The 27,374-nt window shown below is 37.0% G+C and overlaps 1 protein-coding gene and 1 pseudogene across 2 annotated transcripts; both read left to right on the top strand.

Moving 5' to 3' along the window:
- Positions 1-455: 455 nt before the first annotated feature.
- Positions 456-10,494, top strand: LOC308260106 (putative olfactory receptor 5AK3; annotated as a pseudogene). The gene is made up of 3 exons: positions 456-584; positions 9,212-9,329; positions 9,765-10,494. The product of its transcript is annotated as a putative olfactory receptor 5AK3 (transcript).
- A 12,799-nt stretch (positions 10,495-23,293) lies between these two features.
- LOC308265839 (putative olfactory receptor 5AK3) lies at positions 23,294-24,226 on the top strand (the record flags this gene model as incomplete). The annotated part of the gene is made up of 1 exon (XM_080699774.1): positions 23,294-24,226. The coding sequence occupies exon 1, from the start codon at positions 23,297-23,299 to the stop codon at positions 24,224-24,226; it is 930 nt and encodes a 309-aa protein (XP_080555900.1). The 5' UTR covers positions 23,294-23,296.
- Between the last annotated feature and the right edge of the window lie 3,148 nt (positions 24,227-27,374).

Below are 27,374 nucleotides of genomic sequence, written 5' to 3' on the forward strand. Positions count from 1 at the left end.
ATGCTAACTATGGTGGAAGGTGTCCTCATCTTTCAAAAACTATCTCTATAATGTTATATTACTTTAATTCTGAATGATTAAAGTAAAATTGAGGGAGATTCAAAATGGCAACTGCGAGATGCAGCACATCTCAGTAGCTGAAACAAATAAAGTTCAACTAACAAGAAGGCAGTGTCTTGACAAACAAAATAAACAAAGCTCACAAAACAGAAACAGGACCCACGGCAAAGTAATCCAGTACTCTGAACTGCAAGATCCCCGCAAAATGCCTGAGCACACAACTGACCTGGTGCAGCCACAGGCCAAACTGCGAGTACCGGCACAGCCCCAAGAAATCCCAACAAATAATCCAAAATCTTGAAGTGCAGAAAGTGGTGGCAGAGCTCCAACATCTTACGCGACAAGCACCATGCTTCAGGGATGGAGAAAAAGATCCAAAAGCCCGTAAGCTCAACATGCTCAGAAAGAGGCAGCACCCGCAGCAGCACGCCATGCCCTCCAGAGACCCAGCAGTAGGACAGCCAGGTAACTGCTTGCATTACTCATTACTCAGGGACGACCACCCAGAGGAGCCATGGGACTGGGTAGGCTAAGACCAGGCAGCCCATCCTGGAGGTAATCCAATTAGAACCTCCATACACAGAAAAGGTGCTCAGAGCACAGTAACTGCACAGGGTCACAGGGGATGTCTCCAAGTCTACTCTGGATGCCCTCTGCTGGTGAGGGTAGGGAGGCACAGGCCCAGGGCAGTAAGGAGCAGAGCAGAGAGCCAGAGCCCAGCAGGGAGAGCACAGAGCCAAGGCTGGAAGGCCCGCAGAGCCCAGAGCCAGAGGACGTAAAGAGCACAGGGTGGGAAAGTGAACAACTCTGAACTTATATGGTACTCATTAACAGTGACATACGATGGCCTGACACCTAAACACAAAGCTGTCAGAGGCGAGAATGGGTGCAAACACTCGTAGAGTGGGTTCAAAAGCTGACAATAGGTTATGAAGCAAATGAGAGACATTGGAATATACTCCAGAATTTACTACAGTGAATAGACATACAGATATTATATGAACACCAGCCCTTTCTACATAAATTAGCAGGACTGCTGTTTTTTGTTTGTTTGTTTGTTTTTCTTTTGTTTTTCTCTCACACTGTCACTAGTTCTTTTTTTACTTTATTTTTATCCTTTCTTTTTTTCTCTTTCTTATTTCTTTTATTTTCTTTTGGATTTTTTTGTCATTTATTTATAAATGTTAGTTTTTGTAACTTGTTTTGTTACTTTATTCATGTTTGTTTGCTCCTTCATTGCATTCTTTTTACAAACTTCCTCACTCTAGCCTATCTACTCCCTTCTCTCAAAACTTTTATTTTTTCCCTTACTGTGTCTCCTTGTCCTTTATTCAAGCTATTTTATATCTCCATACCTAATAGTCTACTAACTATATGAGTCCTACTATCTAACCTTCTCTCATTCTCAACCACATACTACCTTATTATACTTAGATTTTTATTCAACCTAATAATATCCTCTACTTTATCTGACTCCTGTACCCATCACCCTAGCTCCTCCCCCTTACCCAATCCTCACCATTGAAAAAAGCACCGCTGACCCCCTAAATTCCTACTACTAAGATTGGATCAGACAGGATACCCACAGAATCAAACACAAAAGAGAAAATGCCAAGACATCAAAAAACAAGCCTGAGAACCCTGAAAATATGAGAACTAGGAACAGTGAGGAAACAAGGGAAATCAAAATGCAAGGAGAATTACGAATCCTGATCTTCAAGATGATGAAAGGCCTCACAGCAAGTATACAGGAAATGAAAGAAGAAATGAAGACATTAAGAAAGAATCAGAAAGAGGTCTGGAATGAAATGAGTCAAATGAAATGAAGAAAGCAACAGAAAGAAATTCTAGAAGAGTAGATGAAATGGAAAATAGAGTTCATTCAAAACCAAAATCACAGTCAATAGCATAAAGAAGTCACTACAGCAACAAAACCTAAACATCCAACAACTATGGGACAACATGAAAAAATCTATTTATGGATAAAAGGCATTGAAGAAAGGATAGAGGTACAGACAAAGGGTTTTTGTAATCTCTTCAGAGAAATAATTTCAGAGAATTACCAAAGATGGAAAGAGACTTGGACATACATGCCAAGAAGACATACAGAACACTATTAAGACAAGATCAAAGAAGGACCTACTCATGCCATATAATAATCAAAATGACCAACATAGAGGCCAAAGAAAGAATCTTAAAGGCAGTGTGAACAAAAGGATGAGTGATATACAGATAAAAATCACCTATAGTATAAAAATCACCTAATATTTTACAACCCAAGTCATGAATACCAGGAGAGACTGGTATGATGTAATCCAGACCCTGGAATAAAACAACTTCCAACAAAAGCTGCTATATCCAGCAAGGTTAGTATCCCGAATTGATGAAGAAACAAAAGTGTTTCAAGATAAGCAGAATCTCAAAAAATTCATGAATACAAAGCCAACATTAGAGAAAATACTTTAAAAAAAACATAAAGAAGAAAAAAAGAAGCAAATATCAGAACCAGAGAAGAGATAAAGTTGATCAGCAGGGCAACTAAGCAAATAAGAAATAACATTTTACCAAACAGAATATAGAACTCAAAATGACAGGAAACAAAATCATATTTCAATAATAACTTACCAATTAAAAGACATAGACTGGCAATGTGGATTAAAAAGCATAATTCAAATATATGCTGCTTTCAAAAAATTCACCTTATAGCCAAAGACATTTAAAGACTAAAAGTGAGAGGATGAAAAAAGATATATCATGCTAAGGGAGACCAAAAAACGGGCAGGGGTAACAATGCTGATATCCAACAAAACAGACTTTAGGCAAAAACATATCAGAAAAGACAAAGCAGGACACTTCCTTTTATTAAAAGGAACACTTCACCAAAAAGATATGATAGAAATTAAAAGAAAGACAATCAACTCAAATCATTAAAATCAGAAATAAAAAAGGAAACATCACAACACACAGTGGGGAAATTGATAGAATTATCAGAAACTATTTTGAAAACATAGAAGAAATCAATATATTTCTAAGCACAAATAACCTACCTAACTTGAACCAAGAAGACATAGCAGGCCTAAACCAACCAATAGCAATCAAAGATGCAGAAACAGGAATAAAAATTCTGCCATCAAAGAAAAGCCCAGGCTCTGATAGGTTTCCAGCTTAATGCTACAAAACCTTAAGAGAAGAACTAATTCCAATACTTCACAACTTGGTCAGAAAAATTGAAAGAGATGGAATTCTCCCAAGTTCTTTCTATGAGGCCAGTATTACATTAATACCAAAACCAAATAAATATACCTGAAGAAAAGAAAATTACAGGCCAATATCCTTGATGAACATAGATGCAAAAATTCTGGACACAATATTGGCTTTCAAAACTGTATCAAGAGAATTGTATACCACAACCAAGTTGGTTTCATCCCTGAAAAGCAAGGCTAGTTCAACATAAATCAATACATGTTACTGACAACATAAATAGAACTGAGAACAAAAACCACATGATCATATCAATAGATGCTGAAAAAGCATTTGACAAAATCCAACACCCATTCATGTTAAAAAAAAACACTGCAGAAAATTGGAATAAAAAAATTGTATTTTAACATCATTAAGGCAATATAAAATAAACCCAAAGCCAACATCATATTGAATGGGGAAAACTGCGAGAATTTCCTCTAAAATTAGGAACAACACAAGGATGCCCATTATCACCACTCCTTTTCAAAATAGTTCTCGAAAAAAAAAAATAGTTCTCGAGACTCTTGCCACAATAATAAGACAAGAGACGACTATCGATGGTGTTCAACTAGGAAGAAAGGAATTAAAACTCTCCTTGTTTACAGATGACATGATTATTTAGAAGACCTAAATAACTCAACCAAAAGAGTACTGGAGCTGATAATTCAGCAAAGTCGGAGGAAACAAGATCAATCTAAAGAAATCAATTGCTTTTCTATATGCCAACAATGAATCTACAATTAAAGAAATTTAAAAATTCCATTTACTATAACCTCAAAGCCAATAAAATACCTAGGAATAAACCTAACCAAAGATGTAAAATACCTTACAATGAAAACTATAAAACATTAAAAAAATAAATTGAAGGAGACCTTGGATGATGGAAAGATCACCCTTGCTCATGGATAGGCAGAATAAATATCAAAATGGCCATTCTGCCAAAAGTGATCTAGAGACTCAATGCAATTCCTATCAAAATACCAATGACATTCTTCATAGACCTAGAAAAATTAGTCATAATTTTATATGGAGAAAAAAAAGACCCAGAATAGCAAAGGCAATTCTTGGCAATAAGAACCATGCAGGAGGCATCATAATCCCTGACTTCAAATTATACTACAGAGTATTGGCACAACAATGGGCATACAGACCAATGGAACAGAATAGAAGATACAAAAACTCAACACACCTATAGTCAATTGATCTTGGACAAAGGGGCCAAACTCATATGCTGGAGAAAAGATAGCCTTTTCAACAAATGGTGCTGGGAGAACTGGATATCCATTTATAGAAAGATGGAAATAAATCCTTATGTCTCACCATGCACAGGAATCAACTTGAGATGGATCAAAGACTTAGAAATTAGACCTGAGACTGTGAAGTTATTAGAGGAGACCATAGGCTCAACACTACAACATATTGGCACAGGCAGTAACTTTCTCAACAAAACCACCAAAGATCTGGAAATTAAAGCAATAATTAACAAGTGGGATAGCTTCAAACTAAAAGGTTTCTTCTCATCAAAGGAAACCATCCATAACCTAAAGAGGAAGACTAAAGAATGGGAAAAGATCTTTACCAGCCACCACTCAGATAGAGGGCTAATATCCAGAATAAACAAAGAGCTCAAAAGACTCTACACTAGCAAAACAAATAACCCAATCAAGATATGGGCAACTGAATTGAACAGACACTTCACAAAAGAAGAGATACAAATGGTCAATGGATACACAAAAACAAAATGTTCAACCTCATTAGTGATCAGGGAGATGCAAATCAAAACTACACTGAGATTCCATCTAACTCTAATCAGAGTGGCAAGCATAAAGAAGTCAAATAACAACAAATTCTGGTGAAGATGTGGGGAAATAGGAACTCTCTTACACTGTTGTTGGGAGTGCAAACTAGTTCATTCATTATGGAGATCAATGTGGAGATTCCTTAGAAAACTGGGAATGGATCCACCATATGATCCAGCTATAACACTCCCGGGTATCTTTCCAAAGGGGTTGAAATCAGAGAACTACAGTAACATATGTATACCCATGTTCATAGCAGCACAATTCATAAGAGCCAAAATATGAACCAACCTAGGTCTCCATCAACAGATAAATGGATTGCAGAATTATGGGAAATACACAAAATATAATTCTACTCAGCAATAAAGAAGAACAAAATCATGTCATTTGCAAGAAGATGGAAAGACCTGGAGAACATTATATTAAGTGAGATCAGCCAAGCACATGTTTTCTCTAATATGCCCAAACTAGGAAGTATTAGGAATATAGAAGCCGGCGTAGTGGCGCACGCTTGTAATCCCCGCGCTTGGGAGGCGGAGACAGGAGGATCGCGCAGGTTTGAAGCCAGCCACGCTGGCGTAAGAGACCCTGTTTCAAAAATATAAAATAGGTCTGGGAGTGTAGCCTGGAGGTAGAAGGGCTTCCAGGAACCCCAGCACCACCAAAAAAAAAATGAATATAAGAGGGACTCCAGACAATGGAGGGAAAACCTCAACAAAGCTAGAACGGAAGGGTAGGTTGATTAATGGAGGAGCTACATTCTAATATGTGTAAAAGTATGAATATAGCATGGTCAACCTGGACACTCGTTGTTGGGAGCAGAAGAGGGGGAAGTGGAGAGGGTACCAAGAATTGTGTGAATATATGCCATTTTCAATATGATCCACATAAAAATAAAAATTAAATTAAATTTAAAATAGTGCAAAATTTGGAAGGTAAATGTCATTCTCCTATCAAGACTGTAGTGTTTTGCTTTGGTGTGTATATGTGTGTTTTCAGGGACTGAACCCAGGGCATTGTACTTCTAAGCTACACCCACTTCCCTATTTTATTTGGTAACAGAGTATCTCTAAGTGGATAAGGGTCTCACTAAGTTGCTGAGACTAGCTTTGAACCTGGAATCCTCCTGCCTCAGCCTCCCAAGTACTGGATTATAGAAGTGCATCATTATACCTGGTTTAAGACTGTGGTTTAAACAGACCACTGCAACAGTCCAGTTTCCTTTAGTAACTGTTTTCCTTGCAAGAGGAGAGCCATCTTTTAAGGCTCCATTTCATTTATATTATAAAAAATTCACCTGAGGAAAATATTTGCTAGAACTCATTTTTTATAAGTTCTTATTAAAGGTTGAATTGAAGACAATAATGTTTGGCTCCATTACTAGAGTTATCCACAGTGTTTATGTCTCTAGAAATTTAAAAATCCAGAGATGACAGTGTATCCACAATGCCTTCATTTGCTGTATTCTCATCACTGAGGGCCCATTCCTCCTGGCCTTCTGCTATGTGAAGGTGTAGCTCGTCTGAGAGTTAGAAAGGCTTACTAAAATGTTAAATTGGCCTTGAGCCTGTGATCCTCCTTTCTTAGGCTCCCATATACTGGTATTACAGGCATGCACCACCAAGTCTAGCTTATAAGTTTCTTTTTCTTTTTTTCAGTTTTTTTTTTTTTTTGGTGCATTGTAGTTATACATCTTAATGAGATAAACAACTTGTGTAGGCATACATGCACACATCACCCAATTAGCCCTTACCCAATCTCCACCCCATTCCTCTTTCCCATGCTTGGCTTAGTGATTGACTTTGATATGTTTTTTTAAGTACATCATGTGCTTTAGAGAGTTTCCCTTTCCTCCTCCATCCCCTCAGTTAGGTCGCCTTATTTGTTTCTCTATAGAATTTCCTTCTTCATCTAGAGTTTCTCCTGTTACCCATTTCTCCCTAGCCTTTGCATATTAAGTAAAGCATCTGATTACTTATTTTTTGTGACTGACTAATCTCACATAGCATGATGTCCTCCAGTTCCATTCATTTCCCTGTGAATGATGTAATTGTGTTTTTCTTTATGGCTGAGTTAAATTCCATTGTGTACATATCCCACAGTTTATTCATCTGTTGATGGACATCTTGGCTGGTCCCATACTTTGGCAAGGGTGTATTGTGCAGCTGTGAACATAGATACACATGCATTAGTTTGGTACTTTGATTTCCTTTCTTTTGAGTAGATACCCAGAAGTGGTATTGCTGTATCAAATGGTAGAATTTTTCCCATTCTTCTGAGGATCCTCCATACTGTTTTCCAAAGTGGTTGCACTAATTTGCAATCCCACCAACAATGTTTTAGAGTTCCCACTTTTCTGCATCCTCGCCAGCATTTGTTCTTGTTTGTGTTTTGAATGATTGTCATTCTAGTTGGAGTTAGGTGAAATCTCAGGGTTTGATTTGCATCTCTCTGATTGCTAATGATGTTGATCATTTTTTCATGCATTTATTGGTCATTTGAATTTCTTTTTTCATGAAGTATCTATTTCATTTTTGATTGGGCTATTGGTTTTCTTAGTGCTGAGTTTCTTCTGTTCTCTATATTCTAGATATTAGTCTTCTATTGGAGGAGTAGGTGGCAAAAATCTTCTCCCATTCTGTTGGCTCTTGATTGAGGTTCTTGACATTTTCCTTTGCTGTACAGAAGCTCTTCAGTTTCATGCAATCCTATGTATTAATTTGCCTTTTAGTTTCTTGTGTCTTTGGGGTCTTGTTGAGAAAGATTTTTATGTGTGCCTATGTGTTGCAGTGTTGGATTTATGCCCTCTTTAAGGAGCCTCAAGTCTCTGGTCTAATTTCTAAGTCTTTGATCCATCTTGAATTAACTCTTGTGCAGGGTGAGAAAGTGAGATTATTTTCATTTTTCTGCATATGGTTAACCAGTTTTGCCAACACTATTTGTTGAACAAGCTATCTTTTTTCCAGTGTATGTTTTTGGCCCCTTTGTCAAAAAAATCAATTGGTTGTAAGTGTGTGGACTTGTTTCTGAGTCTTCTATCCTGCTCCATTGGTCTATATATCTGATATTGTGCTAGTACCATGCTGTATTTATTACAATGGCTTTGTAGTATAGCTTAAACTCAGGTATTGTGATTCCTCCTGCATGGTTTTTGTTGCTGAGAACTACTTTAGCTATTCTGGTTTTTTTGTTGTTGTTGTTTCAATTTAAGGACTGATTTTTCTATGTCTGTGAGAAATGATCCTGATAATTTAATAGGTATTGCATTGAATCTGTAGATCACTTTTGGAAGTATGGCCACTTTGATGATATTTATTCTGCCTATCCATGAACATGGAAGATCTATCCCTCTTCTAAGATCTTTAATTTCTTTTTTCAGTGTTTTAAATTTTCTTTGTAGAGGTCTTTTACCTCCTTGGTTAAGTTTTTAACATTAATGGAATCTAGAATATAAACATTTAGTATTATCATAAGTCTTTTTCTCCTCATTACTGAGGATTGAATCCAAATCTTGAGCATGTTAGGCAAGTGCTCTACCACTGTGCTACATCCCAATTTCAAGAGTTTAAGCTAGTATTACATAATTAAAAAGGTGTTTACAAAAAACTACAAGCTGCTGAAAAGGTGCAAAATGAAATTTTAATACTGCCTTATACAAATATAGACCTGGATTGGATTATTACTGTGGAAAAGTATGTTAATTTATATTTCTTAGATTTATACAGAAAAAAGTCTGTATTCATCTATGAAGTATTCTTTATGTTAAAATTAATTTATGGATCAACTACACTGGTACTGTACTGTTTTCACATCCAGATTATAGAAAATAATATTTGAAAAGCAATTATCCTGTTTGTGAGTCTTCATGAACATCAAGGTTAAAAAAAAAAAAAACGTGAAATGTAAGAATCGTTTTGTTTAAAAAGTCACAATGATTTCCTTTCTTGTTTTTGCCTTTCTCGTCATCCTCTCCAGATTGTTGGTAGCCATAACACAAGGAAATGTTGCTGAAGTCACTTAATTCTACCTACTAGGATTTGGTGCCCAATATGAGTTTGCCATTATCCTCTTCATTGATTTTCTTGTGATCTAGGTGATGTTGACAGTAGGTAAACCTCATCAAGACAGATTCCAGGCTTCAAACACCCATGTACTTTATCTTACAAAACTTGGCTTTTGTTGATATCTGTTTCACAGATGCCATCACTCCCAAGATGCTGAAAAACTGTGGAGATTCCCCTCTGGGACATGGGAGGGAGAAACCCGAAATGACAGACCCAGACAATTGCCTCTCGTGCAACTGACAAAATTTATTCTCTAAAACTAAGATCTTTATACCCTTCTCCAATTAGGTTGATCATCAGATCCTAGTAGAAAAGAGTAAACACCAAAGTACAATAGTGGGGCATTAAGTGAAGGACATGTAAATCACTAAGATACAATCATAAGCCAGACAAAAGGAAGACCTGTGACATTACAGGTCTTGTGTTGAAGATCAGCCCCCTGCCCTCACTGGTGGGCCTTAGAGGGCAAATTCCAGAAAGGGCAGGAGTCACACCCAGAGTTTTGGAGGATTTGACCTTTCATAGAATCTCCTTTAACTCTTTTGGAACCTTTCATTTCTCAAGCTTTATCCATGTCCTCCATCAAAAAACTTCATAGTAGAAAATAAATCTCTATCACTTGGAGGATGTTTAATAAAATTATTGGCCTATGCAATATTTGTGACCAGCAACTGTTACCTCCTAGCAGCTAAGGTTGTACACCATTCTGTTGCTATCTGTAAGCCTCTTCACCATTCTATAACCTGAGAAATTTGCATCCACCTGGTATCTGGGTCATATTTCATGGGATCAATAAATGCCTCCATGTATACAAGTTTTACATTTTTCTTGTCCTTCTGTAAGTCTAACATTGATCACCTTTGTCATGATGTTATCCCAAATATTACCCATTCATGCTCCAACATTGACATAAACATCAGCCTACTTGTGTTTGTGGGATTTAACCTGATGTTCACTGTGCTGGTTCTAATGTTCTCTTACACATACATCATCACCACCATCCTAAAGGTGTCTTCTACCACAGGAAAGAAAAAGACCTTCTCCACATGTGTCTCTCATCTGACAGGTGTCACCAATTTTATAGGACACTCTCTTACATGGACTTACAGCCCCAGTCTGACAATTCCTAGGAGAATATGAAAGTGGCCTCCATATTTTGTGGCATTATCATTTCCATGTTGAATCCCCTGATCTACAGCTTGAGAAAAAAGGTAAAAGAATCTATAAGAGTTTTAGGCAAAATATTCTTTTATAATGAGTATAATTTGTTAAAATTCAGCATATCAAAGCATCTAGTAGAGATGTTACCACAATTTAAAAAATTCTGAAATTCAAAATGTGTTCAGCTCTTAAATCAAAGCTACCCTTATTAATATGTCAAGTTAGAAGGAGAGAAATGTCCCAATAACCTCTCCAGAGATTTACTTTCCATGAAATACCACTTGAAGAAGGCATCTTAAACTTCTCATGGAAAAGTCCTTATTTACATTATTAAAAATACAAAGAAGCATCTGAAAAACTTACAAATGATTATTTAAAATATTTTTCCTTTTTGTTTGGTTTTTTTAGTTTATAATTTTTTATCTTTATTGGTGCATTGTATTCATACATTTTAATGGGTTGCAAGATGGTGGAGACATACATGCACACATCATCCAATTATCTCTTACCAAGCTCTCACCACATTCCCTCCCTCTCCTCCCTCTCATGTTTGTCTTAATGATTGCCATTGATATGTTTGTTAAAGTACATCATGTGCATTAGAGAATTTCCCTCTTTCCCCAATTCCTCTCTCCCATCCCCTCAGTTAGGTTACCTCATTTGCTCATCTATAGAATCTCCTTCTTCATCTAGAGTTCCTCCTATGACCCATTTTCTCCCTAGCTTCCACATATTAGAAAGAGCATCTGATACTGGTGAGAATGTGAAGTGGAAACTCTAATACATTGTTGGTGGGATTGCAAATTAGTGCGACCACTTTGTAAAAGAGTATGAAGGATCTTCAGAAGAATGGGAACAAACTTACCAAATGATCCAGCAATACCACTTCTGGGTATCTACCCAAAAGAAAGGAAACCAAACTACCAAATTAATGAATGTGTATCTATGTTCATAGCTACATAATTCACCATTGCCAAACTACGGAACCAGTCAAGATGTCCATCAACAGATGAATGGATTACAAAATTATGAGATATGTACACAGTGGAATTTTACTTAGCCATTAAGAAAAAATGCAGTTATGTCATTTACAGAGAAATAGAAGGAACTGGATGGCATTATGCTAAGTGAGATTAGTCACAAAAAAGAAATCAAATATTTTAAGTATATTTTAATGGATAGAAAAACTCTAATTATATGTAACAAATATTAAAATTCCAGTTCATTCCCTCTCAAGTAACTTATCTCAATTACCTACAATGGGGTCTTTCATAAATTAAGTTCTAAATACTGGACAAATATGAATGTAAAATAAATGTATATCTTTAAAAATTGTCTTCTGAGCCAGGTTCTGACCGATGCTTTTGGTGTGACAGACTCTCTATTCTCTCTTCACGCCTCTTCCTGTGGCTTCACTCATCTGGAAGCCCCATCTCAGCCCTATTCCCACCCAGCTTCCTCATGGGAGGGTCAGTTCCCTACACCCTTCTAGCATCTCATCCACCTTCTTAGCATACCAGTGACAAACAGGATGCTACCCAACAAGGCAGCCATGGTGAGTCCTGGGAGGCCCATAGCTTCCAGTTCCAGGGTACTTCTGGCCACCAGTGGAAGCGGGCACCTTGGTTTCCATGGCAACCAAGAAATGCATTCAGAACCAGTTACAACTCGAAGATTAGTGGGGTAAGAGGTGGCTCTGTCTGGCGCTGAGATCCAGGAATCCTTGCTCGCATGAATAGCTTCTTCCATGAACAGCTCTTGAGTGGAAGGGGTCAGTGGTTTTTGTTTCTTATTTTTTGTTTTTTTCTTTTTTACAGTACTGAGGATTGAACCCAGGATCATTCTACCTCCTGGCTACACCTTTAGCCCTATTTTATTCTTATTTTTGAAACAGGGCTTTGCTAAGTTGCAAAAGACTTCACTAAGGTGATGAGGCTGGCCAGGAACTTGCAATCCTCCTGTCTCAACCTCCCAACTACTGAAATTACAATTGTGCCCGGCTAGGATCAGTGTTCTTAATAAGTTCCTCAGTTCATTCTGATGCTCATCAAGGTGAGAGAAAGTGCTTTTAATGGTGAGCTGCTTTCTGTTATTGATGCCAGAACACTAACCATCCCCTGCATTTAGAAGAGTTCCCATGGAAATTTGGGGGCAGAAGAGGCCTGGAGGACATTAGTTACCCAAAGGAACCTAAGAAGATGACAGAATCCACATCACAGGATGCCTTCCTTGAGTCTCAGTCAACTCCAGAACCAGCTTCCCAAATAAATAATGACTCTCCTTTACCTGCTTTTATAATTCTGATCTCCCCTAGGAATATCAATATCCCATTAAGATGTAAAAATAAATACATATCATCTTAGGACTCAAACTCTCCTTTTTCCTCTATTTGTTATACTCCTGGACACTTGAAACCATTTATTTCCATGTTCAGTTACCTTTGTTACTCTTCTTTCATCTCCATCTTGCCTATGAGAATGCCAAGAAACCCCTGCACACACTTTCTATTCCACTAGAAGTAATCTAGAAATGGGTGGATCTAAATATCTACCAGTGATCGCTCATCTGTGCAAGGAATACCAATCATTTTTGTTCAGACAACAATAAACCACAGAAACTTGAAAATTCAAAGGGAGGACAAGAACCCTTAGAGTCTAAACGAGAAGAGTGGCAGAAATGCTCAGTGCACAGACTGTACTTCACATCTTAATGATGTGCAGGGAAAAAAGGAAAGAATTTGTTGCCATTTAAATACCTGACCACACAAGGGTAGGTTCCTCCACAGAGTAAAAATGCTTTTCAACTGACACCCTGATCAAGTTATTATTCATTCTTCCATGGATGTAGGTATAAGAAACCTGCAAGTTGAATCTCTTTCAAGTCAAGGATGACAGATATTTAGCTAACCATCATATCCCAGACATCTAATAATTATTAGTAATTTATTAGGTACTCATTAAAATAATTGTTGGGTGAGTGAACAAAGAATGGACACAGACAACTTGAAATTTTCCATCGAATAAGGATCCAGTGTTCCAAAATGCTCTCATGGCAGCCTATATTTCAGAAGAACATACTGGGTCCAGTAAATATTTCTGAACATTACTACAGAGGCTCAAGTCTTTAATCAGAATTTGAAGTCAATCATTAGTGGAGATATTTATTTATTAAAAAATATTAGCTGAGGCTCCAATGGAAGAAATATGGTATCATAGACCAGTTTTGGGAAGAAATCACAGGAAGAAAAATAGATCTACATGAGCTCAAAGTAAGAGTGTTTGTTCACTGCTCTGACATGTTTGTTCACTGCTCTGACAAAGGCAGTAAGAATAAGACATTGCTGTCTGTATATTGCTCCATTTCTTTTTCCTTCCTGAAAGGATGCTGATTTTACAGGGAAGGTAATGCTTCCAAAACTTGACAGTTTGTATTTCAGACTCCATAGGAAATTAGACAAGGCAAGTCTAAGTTTTTATTCCTGAGACACAGTCTTGCATTTGGGAGTGTGTACTGAAGAATTAAGCTCACCTCAAAAAAAAAAAAAAAAAAAAGGCTGGCTTTGCTCTCAGCTACTGTGAAGTAATTTCTGTGTTGAAAGAATGTCCTTCATAATAGGTGTGTCAGCTTTGCCTGGAGCCTTTGGTCCAACAAAGTGATTTATAATGGGAGTTTAGGGAAGTATCCATTTCAAACTCAAGAGGTACCTGGAGACAGAAGCCATTATCTCACCTTCCAGTAGTAGTTTAGATCTGAGGATGATTCATGTGGTCAAGACAGCAAGACAGTTCTCAAGCCCCAGTAAAAACTCTGGATGCCGAAGACACAAGTGAGCCTCCTGAGTTGGTGGTACTCCAGGCATATTGTTTTAAGAGTACTCTAATTTATTTCTTTCATTGGGAATTCATTGTTGGCATATAGAAAAGCAACTGATTTCTTTAGATTAATTTTGTATCCTGTAACTTTGCTGAATTGGTTAATCATCTCCAGTAGTTGTTTGGTTGAGTTCTTTGGGTCTTCTAGATAAAGAATCATGTCCTTTGCAAACAAGAATCATTTTAATTCCTTTTTCCTATTTGAATTCCCTTAATATCTTTCTCTTACTCCTGTGGCAAGAGTTTTGAGGACTATTTTGAAATGGAGTGGTGATAGTGGGCAACCGTGTCTTGTTCCTGATTTTAGAGAAAATTTTTATAGTTTTTCCCCATTTAATATGATATTGGCTTTGGGTTTATTGTATATTGCCTTAATGATGTTAAAATATGGCACTTCTATTCCAATTTTCTGCATTTTTAAATGAATGGGTGTTGGATTTTGTCAAATGCTTTTTCAGCATCTATTTACATGATCATGTGGTTTTTATTCTCAGTTCTTTTTTATGTGGTGAAAAACATGTATTGATTTATGTATGTTGAACCAGCCCTGTGACCCCAATCAGAGTGGCAAGCATAAAGAAGTCAAATAACAACAAATTCTGGTGAGGATGTGGGGAAATAGGAACTCTCTTACACTGTTGTTGGGAGCGCAGTCTGGTTCAGCTTCTATGGAGATCAATGTGGAGATTCCTTAGAAAACTGGAAATGGATCCACCATATGATCTGGCTATAAAACTTCTGGATATCTTTCCAAAGGGGTTGAAATCAGAGAACTACAGTAACATTTGTGTACACATGTTCATAGCAGCACAATTCATAAGAGCCAAAATATGGAAGCAACCTAGGTCTCCATCAACAGATAAATGGATTGCAAAATTATGGAAAATACACACAATGGAATTCTACTCAATAATAAAGAACAAAATCATGTAATTCACAAGAAGATGGAAATACTGGAGAACATTATGTTGAGATCAGCCAAGCACAGGAAGAGACATATATTTTCTCTAATATGACCAAACAAGGGAGTATTAGGGACACCAGAGGGACTCCAGATAATGGAGGGGAAACCTCAGCAAAGCTAGAAAGGAAGGGTCAGGGAGAAGAAAGGCTGAGGTTGATTAATGGAGGAGCTACATTCAAATATGTGTATAAGTGTGAATGTAGCATGGTCAACCTGGACACTCAAAGTGGTGGGGGACAGGGCACCAAGCACTGTGTGAATTTATGTCATTTTCAATATGATCCACATAAGAATAAAATAAAAATAATAAATAAATATGCTCTAATTGATGTCCACAGGACAATGCATCCCTGAGGATAATGGAAGTCACATGTGGACCTCTACCACACTTCACTCTAGGCACCTCTACTTTGACTGGTTCTAATTTTTTTATACTTTAAGTAGTGCATTTTAACTATACATTATAGTGAGGTTCAAAGTGATACAAACATTCTTGCACACCACAGCACCTTCCACATCTCACCCACTCTCCCCTCTTCTCTCCCTGTGCATGTTAGTGACATTGGTAGTGCTACCTTCATATATGAACTTTGCATTATTTGAACTCTTTACTTCCTCAATCCATTCTCCCTCTTCACTCTTCTCCCCCAACACCATCCACTATTTTACTAGTTCCTTTCTCATTTATCTAACTGTCGTTATGTTTCCTATTTTCTCTGTAGCTTCCCCCTAAGAGAAAAAATTTTAGAAAAAAAAATAACGAAATTGTATGTATAGTGTTTTCCTAATTTGGTTCTCAATTTGGGCTCTGTAATATATTACTGTCAACTGGATGGTTTGTAAAGATCAATAATCTCTTTCTCATTGTTCTGAAGGCTAGGAATAAAAAAAATCTAGATACCAGCACAGTTCTGGTGAAAACTGTCTTGTCAAAGATCAACATCTTTTTTATCCTTATTTGCCCCCATTTGGCACAAAAAGGGTCTCAAGAGCCCTCTAAATTCATGCATGAGGACTCCACCCTCATGACTTAATTACCTCCCAAAGATGCTATTTTCTATTATTCTCATATTGTGTTTTAGGAGTATCAACACTTGAATTTGGGGGAAGCTACAAATACTCCATAAAATTTCCCCTCTAAACCCCTAAAATTCATTTTCTTCTCAAATGCAAAGTGAATTCATTTCATTCCAACAGTCTCTAATTCTCATTACATTCTGCCATCAACTATGAAGTCTAAAGTCTTATGTCTCATCTAAGTATTATATGGATCAGATATAAGTAAGATTCATGGTATGATTTATTCTGAGGCAGAATTCCTCTGCAGCTATGAACCTCTGAAATCAAGATAAATACTTCCAAAATACAATGGGAAGACATGAACAGGTTAGATATTCCCTCTTCAAAAAAATACAAATAAAAAGTAGTAATGGCTGAGTAAAATTGTGTGTATACGTCAGATTCATAACCCATTCATCTATTGATGGTTCCATGATTTGTTTATTGTCAATTGTGCAGAAATAAACACAGATTTATATGTATCACTGTAATATTCTGATTTCATTTCCTTTGGGAACAGTGTCCAAGAGTGGTATAGCTGAGTCAGATGTTGTTTCCAATTCTCTATCTTCTAAAGAACCTCAAAACAGATCTCTATAATGGCTGTATTAATTTCCAGTCCCACCAACTGTATATAAGGGTTCCTATTACCCCACATCCTTGACAGCACTTGTTACTGTTTTTTTTCTTGATGATTGTCATTCTAACTGAGGTTAGAGTAAATCTCAGCAAGATTTTGATTTGTATTTCCCTAATTGTAATGATATTGCACTTTTTATATATTTATTGTACATTTGTATTTTTTCCTTTGAGAATTATCTATTCAGTTCAATTACTCATTTATTTTTAAATATTTTCATTGGTGCATTGTAGTCATACAACTTAATGGAGTACAAGATGGTGGAGACATACATGCACACATCACCCAATTAGCCCTTACCCAATTCCCACTCCATTTCCTTCCCCTCTCTTCTCATATTTGGATTGGTGATTGGCATTGATATGTTTGTTAAAGTATATCATGTGCATTAGAGAATTTCCCTCTTTCCCCTCTCTCATTCCCTTAATTAGGCCACCTTATTTGCTCATCTATAGAATCTCCTTCTTTATCTAGAATTCCTCCTATGAACCATTTTCTCCCTAACTTCCACATATTAGAGAGAGCATCCGATTTCTTATTTTTTGTGACTGGCTAATATCACTTAGCATAACATCCTTCAGTTCCATCCATTTCCCTATAAATGATGTAATTTTGTTTTTATTTTGGGTGAGTAAAAGTCCATATCCCATAGTTTTGTATTTGTACCCATTTTGGCTGGTTCCATAGTTTGGTGGATTGTGCAACTATGAACATAGATAAGCACGCATTAGTTTGGTAATTTGGTTTCATTTCTTTTGGGTAGATACCCAAAAGTGGTATTGCTGGATCATATGGTAAGTTCATTCCAATTCTTCTGAGGATTCTCCATACTGTTTTCCAAAGTGGTTGCACTAATTTACAATCCTACCAACAATATTTTAGGGTTTCCACTTCTCCACATCCACACAAGCATTTATCGTTGTTTGTGTTTTGAATGATGGCCATTCTAATTGGACTTAGGTGAAAGTCAAAACAACTCTAGCAATAAGAAATAGGCAATGCCAGACATGGGCTTATAACCCCCATGCTTGGGAGGCGAAGACAGGAGAATTACACAGGTTCAAAGCCAACCACGCTGGCTTAAGAGACCCTTAATAAAAATAAAAAGTATAAAATAAGTATAAAATTTCAAAATAAAAAGTATAGAATAGGTCTGGGAGTGTAGCCCGGAGATAGAAGGATTTCCAGAAACAACAGTACCACAAAAAAGAAGAAAGAGAAAGAAAGAAAGAAAGAAAGAAAGAAAGAAAGAAAGAAAGAAAGAAAGAAAGAAAGAAAGGGTTCACATAGCCGACCAATGTCTGAGGTACCATCAATGTGAGACGAGGTCCTAGTCCACTTCTACTGGCCTAGTTGCTGCTAACCAATAGGAAGCTTTTGGCTCTACACAGAAAAATTCCAGACAAGATGACTCTAAGCCTGTATCCAGAGTCTTAGGAGCCGGAGACTATTATGTAATAGTTAGGCAGAAAGCGTGTAAGAGTTCCTCTGATGGTTTCCCTCCTCTACTTGTTTTGTCCATGCATCTTGGTCATAATTATGTTCCAAAAATAAGAAAAACAGCTTTCCTAGTTCTGCACATTGAACCCAGCAGAGACTCTGCAAGATGTGCTCTTAAACCCCTTCAAAAGCAACACAGTCCTGTTGTTATTCACTGGGTTGTTCCATGCCTCTCTTCTGCCTTGATATTTTTAAGCTCTTTGTATATTCTAGACATTAGTTCTCTATAAGACTAGTAACTGGCAAAGATTTTTCTCTCATCCCATAGTATATACACACAATAGAATTATACTGAGGCACAAAGAAGATAATTATGTCATTTGCAAAATTCTGTTATTGCTACAATATACATTCATAGAATATATAATTTCTTGCACACTGAAACCATAAACCCTTAAATTTAAGTTAGATTTAGCTTTCTTTTTTCATAAAGTTATGTTTTACTGATTACAGTGACAAGATTTATCTACATCTAAATGATGATCCTCAGATAAAAGATGCTAAACCTGATTAAAAATGCAGGTTTTTGTTTTGTTTGTTTGTTTGTTTGTTTGTTTGTTTCAGTGGTACGGTGGTGGAACCCATGGGCTTTATACCTCTGGGCTCTACTCCCAGACCTATTTTTATATTTTATTTGGAAACAGGGTCTCACTAAGTTGCTGAGATTTTCACTAAGTACCTGAGGCTGGCTTCGAACCTATGTGATCCTCCAGTCTCAGCCTCCCAAGCATGGGGATTACAACTGTGTACCACCACACCTGGCTCAAAATGCAGTTTTTAAAGCATAAATGTCATAAAAAAAATATCATCCTCTCTATAAATTACACTACAGTTTTTTAGTAAATCATTCTCTCTAGAGAACTTAGATTTTCTTCATACAAAAATAACTAGCAAACCTTGTATTTCCAATTACATCTTAGCTCAGGAACCTCAGCTCTCAAGGGAGTGAGTATTGATCCCTGAGGTCCCAGCTATAAGCTCTCTGGTGGAGGGGAAGCACACAGGGGGACCTGGTGCATCAGCTGTACCAGTTGCAGAAAGAGAATCTGGAGGCAGCTCCCCTGTAAGTAAAGCAAAGCAAACTCCACTTTCAACTTCAGCTGGGCATCACTACAGTGTGTGCAGGAATCAACAGAGTGAAAGGGTGGGAGGCAGAGTCCCAGCATGTCTCACCCTGAGACCAGGACTCACTGCATCAATGGGATTTGATGGAAGTGAAGAGAAGGATAATGTTGCCTGGGAAAGAATGTGAGTGAACATTTCACAGAAATTTCCTGGTACTCAGGCACAGCCTGGCTCTCTCCTGGGAAGTCTACATAAATTTGCCTCCTTAAACCTCATAGTACTCAATGCAGCCTCACTTTTCCTTCTTAATTTTTATTTTACTCTTCACTTTAAAATACTCATAGGTTAATAAGAAGTGGAAAAGATCATGGAGACAGTTCCTGTGAACCCTTCACTGAGTTTCCCCTCAAGGGTGACATCTTACATAATTTGACTTTGACACCAAAACTGGGATTTTGATGTCGATACAGCATGTGTGTGGCACTATGACCTTTGCTCATTGGTGTAGATTTGGGTCACCACCATAATAATTGAGACGTAGAATATTCCATCACACCACCCCTTATAATTTTCCCACACACCACCCCTTATAAACACACCACCTCCTCCACCTACAACCTTTACCCCTGCCCTCCTCCTGCAGTTACTGATCTGTTCTTCAGCTCTACAATTTTGTTGCTTTTTTTTTTTCTTGTGGTACCAAGGACTTAACTCAGGGGCATTCTACCTCCAAGCTATACCCCCAGCCCTATTGTTTATTCTTTATTTTTAAACAAGGTCTCACTAAGTTGCAGAGGGCCTTACTAAGCAGATAAAACTGGCTGCAAACCTGTGGTCCTCCTGTCTCAGCCTCCCAAGTACTGGGATTACAAGCGTTCACCACCACGCCTGGCTCCAATTTTGTCACTATAATGACATTTTACAAATGCAATTATATAATATGTAAACTTTAGAAACTATTTTTTGTATCTAACCAAGTCTATTGAGATTCTACCAAATATTGCATTTATTTATAGTTTTCCTGTTTCTTTTTAAATTTTTATTGGAGTATTATTATCATACATCTTGATTAAGTTCAAGGTGATAGAGGCACATGCACAGGCACACTATACTCATTGTGCCCTCCCCCAGTTCCCACCTTATTCCCCCCTCCCCTTCTTCCCCTGCATAGCACAGTTTGGGGGAGGGGTTGGTTTATTTTTAACTTTTTAAAAACCTCACTCATTTATTGTACATAATATTCAACATTGTTTTAAAGATACTTTATGGATGTGGCAATACTAGTTGTTGATGATATACCACTCTATGTTCAAGTAAGATTAACAATGTTCACTCACATCAGTCACATTGACAAAAAAATTAGTTGTTCAGTTACAAATATGTTAGCACAGTTTTTGACTGATATATTTGTGTATGTAAATCATCACGTCCCTCAGGTGTTTCCCTCTTTCTACTCCCATCTCCCTCAGTAACGTCACCTTCTTAACTCATCTAAGGATTCTCCTCCTTTGTCTGGAGTCCTGCCAAGTCCCATTTTCTCCCTAGCTTCTGCATATTAGGTGGAACATCTAACTTTTCACTTTTTGTGGCTGACTAATCTCACTTAACATAACGTTTGGCTGTAACACAATTTGTTCAACCAATGTCCTATTAGAGAAAATTTTAGCTCTTTGCAGTTTGGGGGCTACTACAGGTGAAGCTGCAATGAAACCTATTTACATGGGTATAAGTTTTGTGCAACACAACACATGTTTTGTGTCCAGGAGTACAACGACTAAACTGTATAGTAAGTATATTTTAGATTTATAAGAAACTACTAACCTACGTTCCAGAGTAAGCAGTGATATATGGGAAACCCAACCGTTCTGTGTCTTTGCCAAGATTTTATATTGAAATTACTTTGTGTTAACAATTATGATACATATGTAGTGATGGCTCATCATGGTCAGTGTAATGATATCCATCATTTTATTAATTTGCATTTTCTCATGGCTAGGGACCTAAGACAATTTTTCATAAATTGACTTACCAGCCGTGTGTCCCTCTTTTGTAAAATGTCTATTCATGTACTTTACCAATTTTCTAATTTGAATCATCTTTGACTATGACAGTTGTATCTATGTACTAGTTATAATTCCTGTTGTAGATGTGTTTTCTGACAATCATGCCACATATAAATAAGGACAGTTGCATATCTTGTTTTCTGAAATATATGACTTTATTATTTTCCCCCCCATTTCATGGACTAGACCTTCCATAATTATGATGGATAGCAATGGTGAGGGTATATTTGCAATGTTGAGCTTATACTTTTATTAGTCTTAAATGGCTAGCACTCAGTGTCTAACCTTTAAGGATTTTTTTAGATCAAGTAAGTTTCTTACATCAAGTAAGAAACTTGTTTCTCTTACTAGTGTTAGTAGCTTTTTCTTTCAGTCATGAATAAGTGTTAAATTTTGTCAAATATATGTGTTCACAAACTTACATGATAATATTATTTTTCTTCTTTATGTAAACACATAGACTACATTGATGGATTTTCATATCCTGAACTAGACATTCATCACAGTACCAAATCCTTACTTCCTATTCTTTTACTATTTCCTATACAATATTTGCATCACATTTCAACAAAACAATTACGTTGATTTTCTGAAGTTATTATTTTAACCTGGAGCCCTAGTGTAGTAACTGGCCACCTTAACATTAGTCTTTCAGAGACTTCCTGGATAGCAATACCAGATAACAGATAAGGAATAAAACAAATTTATAGTTTTGAAATATTCCTCCAGTTTGCATAGTAATGAGAGTAATAGAGCTGCTTCATGCCTAAACATGGCATTCATGACCTTTTCCCATGTTCCCCCTGGTGGAACATAATACAAGCAAGTTTGGGTGGAAGTGTGATATATCTCTGGTTCCAAAAGAGAGGACACATGTGTATTGAAAACCAGAAAGCCAATCTTTGCCAATCAAGGGTCCATGATATTGTTCTGCAATTAACAGTGTTTGGCAGTATGGAAGAGTGTTTAAGAACAAAGACTCTAAGTCAGAGAGTTTGAAGTTTAACACTATATGAACAATCATGTAAGAATGTATCTCAGCTCTTTGCCTAACTAAAACAAACAATATGGCCAAGAAAAACAAAAATATTGGGGATTTAAAATAAGCAAATGTTTTCTTATGCTAGGTGATAAAAGGGCAAGCAATGCCCTGAGAAATACAAATTATGTTATACACATATCTATATTCATATATGTTTATGTGTATCTGTATATATGTAATGAAAGGACTATCTAGTATTTGAAGTGAAAACCTCTGATGGAAATAGAAAAAAGGCAGTAGTATAAACATACTGTGAAGCCATCAAACCTGTGTGAACATAAACATAGCTCAGAAAATTCTTCTCAGTCCAAATAACGAATTCTACTATGTTCAAAAGCTTGAACTGTGATTAAATAACTAAAATAATAAATGGCTAAGAAATACCATAGGCTGCTGAAAAGGTAAAAAATCATCAGTGAGTATTGCCTCGTGCAAATATAGGTAATATAACTGTAGCTTAAAATAGTGGAAAAGACAATAATCTGTGTTTCTTAGAAGCATAAATTTAAATTCAATATTCTAAGAAGTATTCTTCAGTTTAAATTGAATATATGGCACAAGTCCACTTGTTATTTTCATGGATTGCTATCAAGAATATTGAAAAATTGCTTGGGAAGTAATAAATCTGTTTTTAATGTTTTTCAGAGACAATTCAAAAAGAAAATGTGATGTGAAATGTGAGAGCATTTCAATTTGAAGAAATCAAAGTTTTTCCTCTTTCTTTGGTTCCTCTACTGGTCTTCTACATAGGCTTTTTGGGAGCTATGTCTCAAAGAAATAACACTGAAGTCATCGAATTCTACCTGCTTGGATTTGGTACCCAGCCTGAGTTTTGTGGTCTCCTCTTTCTTGTATTTCTTGTGATCTATGTAATATCCATGGTGGGCAATTCTGGAATGATCCTACTCATCAAGACAGACTCTAGGCTTCAAACACCCATGTACTTTTTCTTACAAAATTTGGCTTTTGTTGATATATGTTATACAACTGCTATCACTCCCAAGATGTTAGAAAACTTCATAGTAGAAAACAAATCCATATCATTTGGAGGATGCGTAATGCAATTACTGTTTTATGCAACATTTGCTACCAGTGACTGTTACCTCCTGGCAGCTATGGCCGTGGACCGTTATGTTGCAATCTGCAAGCCGCTTCGCTATCCTATAATCATGTCCCGAAAAATCTGCATACATCTTGTAGCTGGGTCCTATGTTTTGGGATCAATAAATGCCTCCGTGCACACTGGATTTACCTTCTCACTGACCTTCTGTAAATCCAACAACATCGATCACTTTTTCTGTGATGTCCCCCCAATTCTCACCCTTTCTTGTTCCAACATTGATATCAACATCAGACTACTTGTTGTGTTTGTGGGATTTAACCTGATGTTCACTGTGATGGTTGTTATCTTCTCCTACATGTACATTATGGCCACCATCCTGAAGATGTCTTCTAATGCAGGGAGGAAGAAAACTTTCTCCACGTGTGCCTCCCACCTGACAGCTGTCACCATATTTTATGGGACCCTCTCTTACATGTACCTACAGCCCCATTCTGATAATTCCCAGGAGAATATGAAAGTGGCTTCCATATTTTATGGCATTATCATTCCCATGTTGAACCCCCTGATCTACAGCTTGAGAAACAAGGAGGTAAAAGAAGCCATAAGGGTTTTAGGCGAAAAATTCTTTTAGAATGTATGAAAATTGTACATATTCAGCACATCAAATGCATTCAATAGAGGTATGTTACTGTGATTCAATAAGTCAGAAGGCTTATTCAGAATTGAATAAGAGAAGGTTTTATAGACATTATTAAAAATATCAAGATGTACAAAAATTACAAAATATTTCTCAAATATATTTTTAAGGCATGAAAATATGCTAATAACATTCCAGTAGAGTATATTGTCCTTATGGAAACTCATGTTTATAAGGACTTACATTACTATGGAGACTCAAGTGTTCAATCAGAATTTGAAGTCAATCATTAGCAATAATTAATTATAAAAAATATAAGTTTAAACTTTGAGAAAAGAAACATGGTTTCATATACCAAACAGTTTGGGAATGGAATGAATATCTACATATACTGAAAATGTTTTTTTACTTATATGCGTAATCACTGCTTTGGCAAGAAAAGAGACATTGTCTAATTGTTAGACAACCTGTTCATTATTTTGTTTCCTCCTGAAAAGAACTCTGGTTTTATCAGAAAGATAATGGAGTAAGAAATAATTTATATCCCAGACTCCATAGTGACTGGGGTGGCATGGGTTATTAGTTTTCATTCCTGAGACATTTTCTTTAAAAAGTCAATGTTTAATTTAAGTAATATAGTAATAACTATACAGGAGTATTAATAATATTACATATTATCAAAGCATTATCTGAATTATTATGATCCTATGGAGTATCTTAATGAACAATGCAGAACATTTTAGAAGTAAGCTACCTAATAAAAAAAAGTTCTGACCTTTGCTCTCAGCCACTAGGAAGTGATCTTTAAACTGATGAAATGTCCTACCTAATAGTGGTGTGCACGTTTTCCTGAGGGGTTGGGCCCCTGCACAATCTATCAAAGTGATTTATGATGGGTTTGGTAAGATATTGTGCATCAGTTTCAAAATTCAGAGAAACTGTATACTTGAAAATATTTCCTGATCTTCCAAGAGTAACTTAGATCTAAGGGTCAGCCACATGGCCAATATGTCTTCAAGCCCAATAAAAACTCTGAACACCAAAGACTTGGTTAACCTCCTGGGTTACCAATGCTCCATGCATATATCTTTAATTGATGTCAAGAGAATAACAAAGAATCCCTAAAGATAAAGGAAGTCATATGTGGACCATCATTATGGTTAGTTATAGAAATTCCTCTGAAGAGCTCATGTATCAGTGTTCATATTCATATAATTAAGTCATGAGAGTTATAATCTCAGCAGTGGATAAACCTATTATAATGGACTTTCTGGGAGGTAACCTAGAAAAGTGGTGTATGTCTGGAGAAGGTGGGTCCATGGGGATGTGGCCTAGAGGACTTCTCTGAGTCCTTGAATCCCCTTGATTGTTTGATTGCTTGCTTCCTTTCTTGATTTTGGCCCCTGTGATGTGAGACCAGAGGCTGGCTCGCTCTCTCTCTCTCTCTCTCTCTCTCTCTCTCTCTCTCTCCCCCTCTCTCTCTCTCTCCCTCTCTCCTTCCCACCACCATACCCTGAGATATACAGACCTCAGACTCAAGTGGACTAGATCCTTAAAACTCTAAAAACTGAGCAAATAAATCATCTTTCCTCTAAATTATATCATCAGTTGGTTTTATACTATAGCAGTGAGAATGTTTTTTTTTTTTATTGGTGCACTGTATTCATACATCAGAGTGGGATAAACACTTTTGTAGACATACATGCACACAGATAACATTTCAATATTTCTTTTTGCTTTCTTTCTTAACAGAGAATATTTTTTTCTTTTCTTTTTTTTTAGGTGAAACTATCATATATTTATATATTTATTTTTCAGAAAAAAATCTATCCTAATATAGAATATGGACTCTAGATACCCAAAACGATCTCAAAAAAGAAAAAAGCTAGAAGATATATATTTTCTGATTTCAAACCATATAAAGCTACAATAATTGAAACAGTGTAGTACTGTTCTAAAGGCAGATATATAAACCATTGGAGTTAAATAAAAGCCTAGAGCTAAATTCTTTCATATATTTTCAAGTTATTTTTGACAAGGTTTTCACAAACATTTGGTGGTGGAAATAATAATCTTTTAACTAAATATTGTTGAAAAATAATAATTACATGAAAAAGAATAAAATTGGACCCTTAACTAACACCATATACAAATATTAACTCAAAATAGATAGAGACTTCCGGGAAGATGGCGACCGAGAAAAGTGGGGCTTAAGAGCTCCGCTAACAACAAATCTCCATTACCACAAAATCAGCGCCTTTCATAGCCAGAAAACACCATCACCAGAGAAACAAAAAAATCACCAGGCTCCAGAGAGAAAGCGGACTGAGAACAGAGCCACAGACATGGCAGCAGCGCTTTACTGCCGGCGGCAGCGGGGAGTTCACCGGACGGCTACAGCAAGCCAAGGTGAGCTGCTGCGGAACAGCCAGGCGGGATTTCTCGGCGCAGAGAGCATCTAAAGCTCCCAGTGGCTGAGCTCAGCACACGCTGCAGGGATTCAGAGTGGAAATCAAAACCAAGAAGAAAAACACCAGCCCCATGGCTGAGGGTGTAGCAGCGGCGCCATATTGCCACCAGCGGCAGCAGCAGCGAATTCAGCAAAGCCAGTACAGCTACATCTGCGTACTCAAGAACAGTGAGTCAAATTGCGGGCCACAGGGGAGAAATCCCAGTACTGTACTCCCAGGGACTTGACCCAGTGGGGGAGTGGCGGTTGCAGAGATATCACACCATAGGAGAACACCCAACCTGGCACCTCTCATAGTCTAAAGCAGCCTCTATCGACTCCCTGGGTCAGAGACTCTGTGATACAACCCAGTAAAGGAGTAGTGGGGTCTGAGATACTACAGACTCGAGATCCAGAGCACCTTAAGTGAAGTCATAGTGACCCAAGGGAAAAACCCAGAGAAGGCACAAACTTCTGAAATCATGGGAAAGAGGAATAACACTGGAGCAATGAATGCCCACAACCCCACAATATCAGAACCCGATAAAACAGAAAATCAGAGATTTCTAGAAGATCAAATCAGGAAAATAACTGTAGAAATAATAGAGGTGCTTCGAAAAGAACTCAGAGAGAGCCAAAAGGAGATAAAGGATGCAATTAATGAAGTAAAGGCCTCAATTCAAAGTACAATCA

This window comes from Muscardinus avellanarius (assembly GCF_963383645.1).
Source record: "Muscardinus avellanarius genome assembly, chromosome: 1".
NCBI classification, from domain to species: Eukaryota; Metazoa; Chordata; class Mammalia; order Rodentia; family Gliridae; genus Muscardinus; species Muscardinus avellanarius.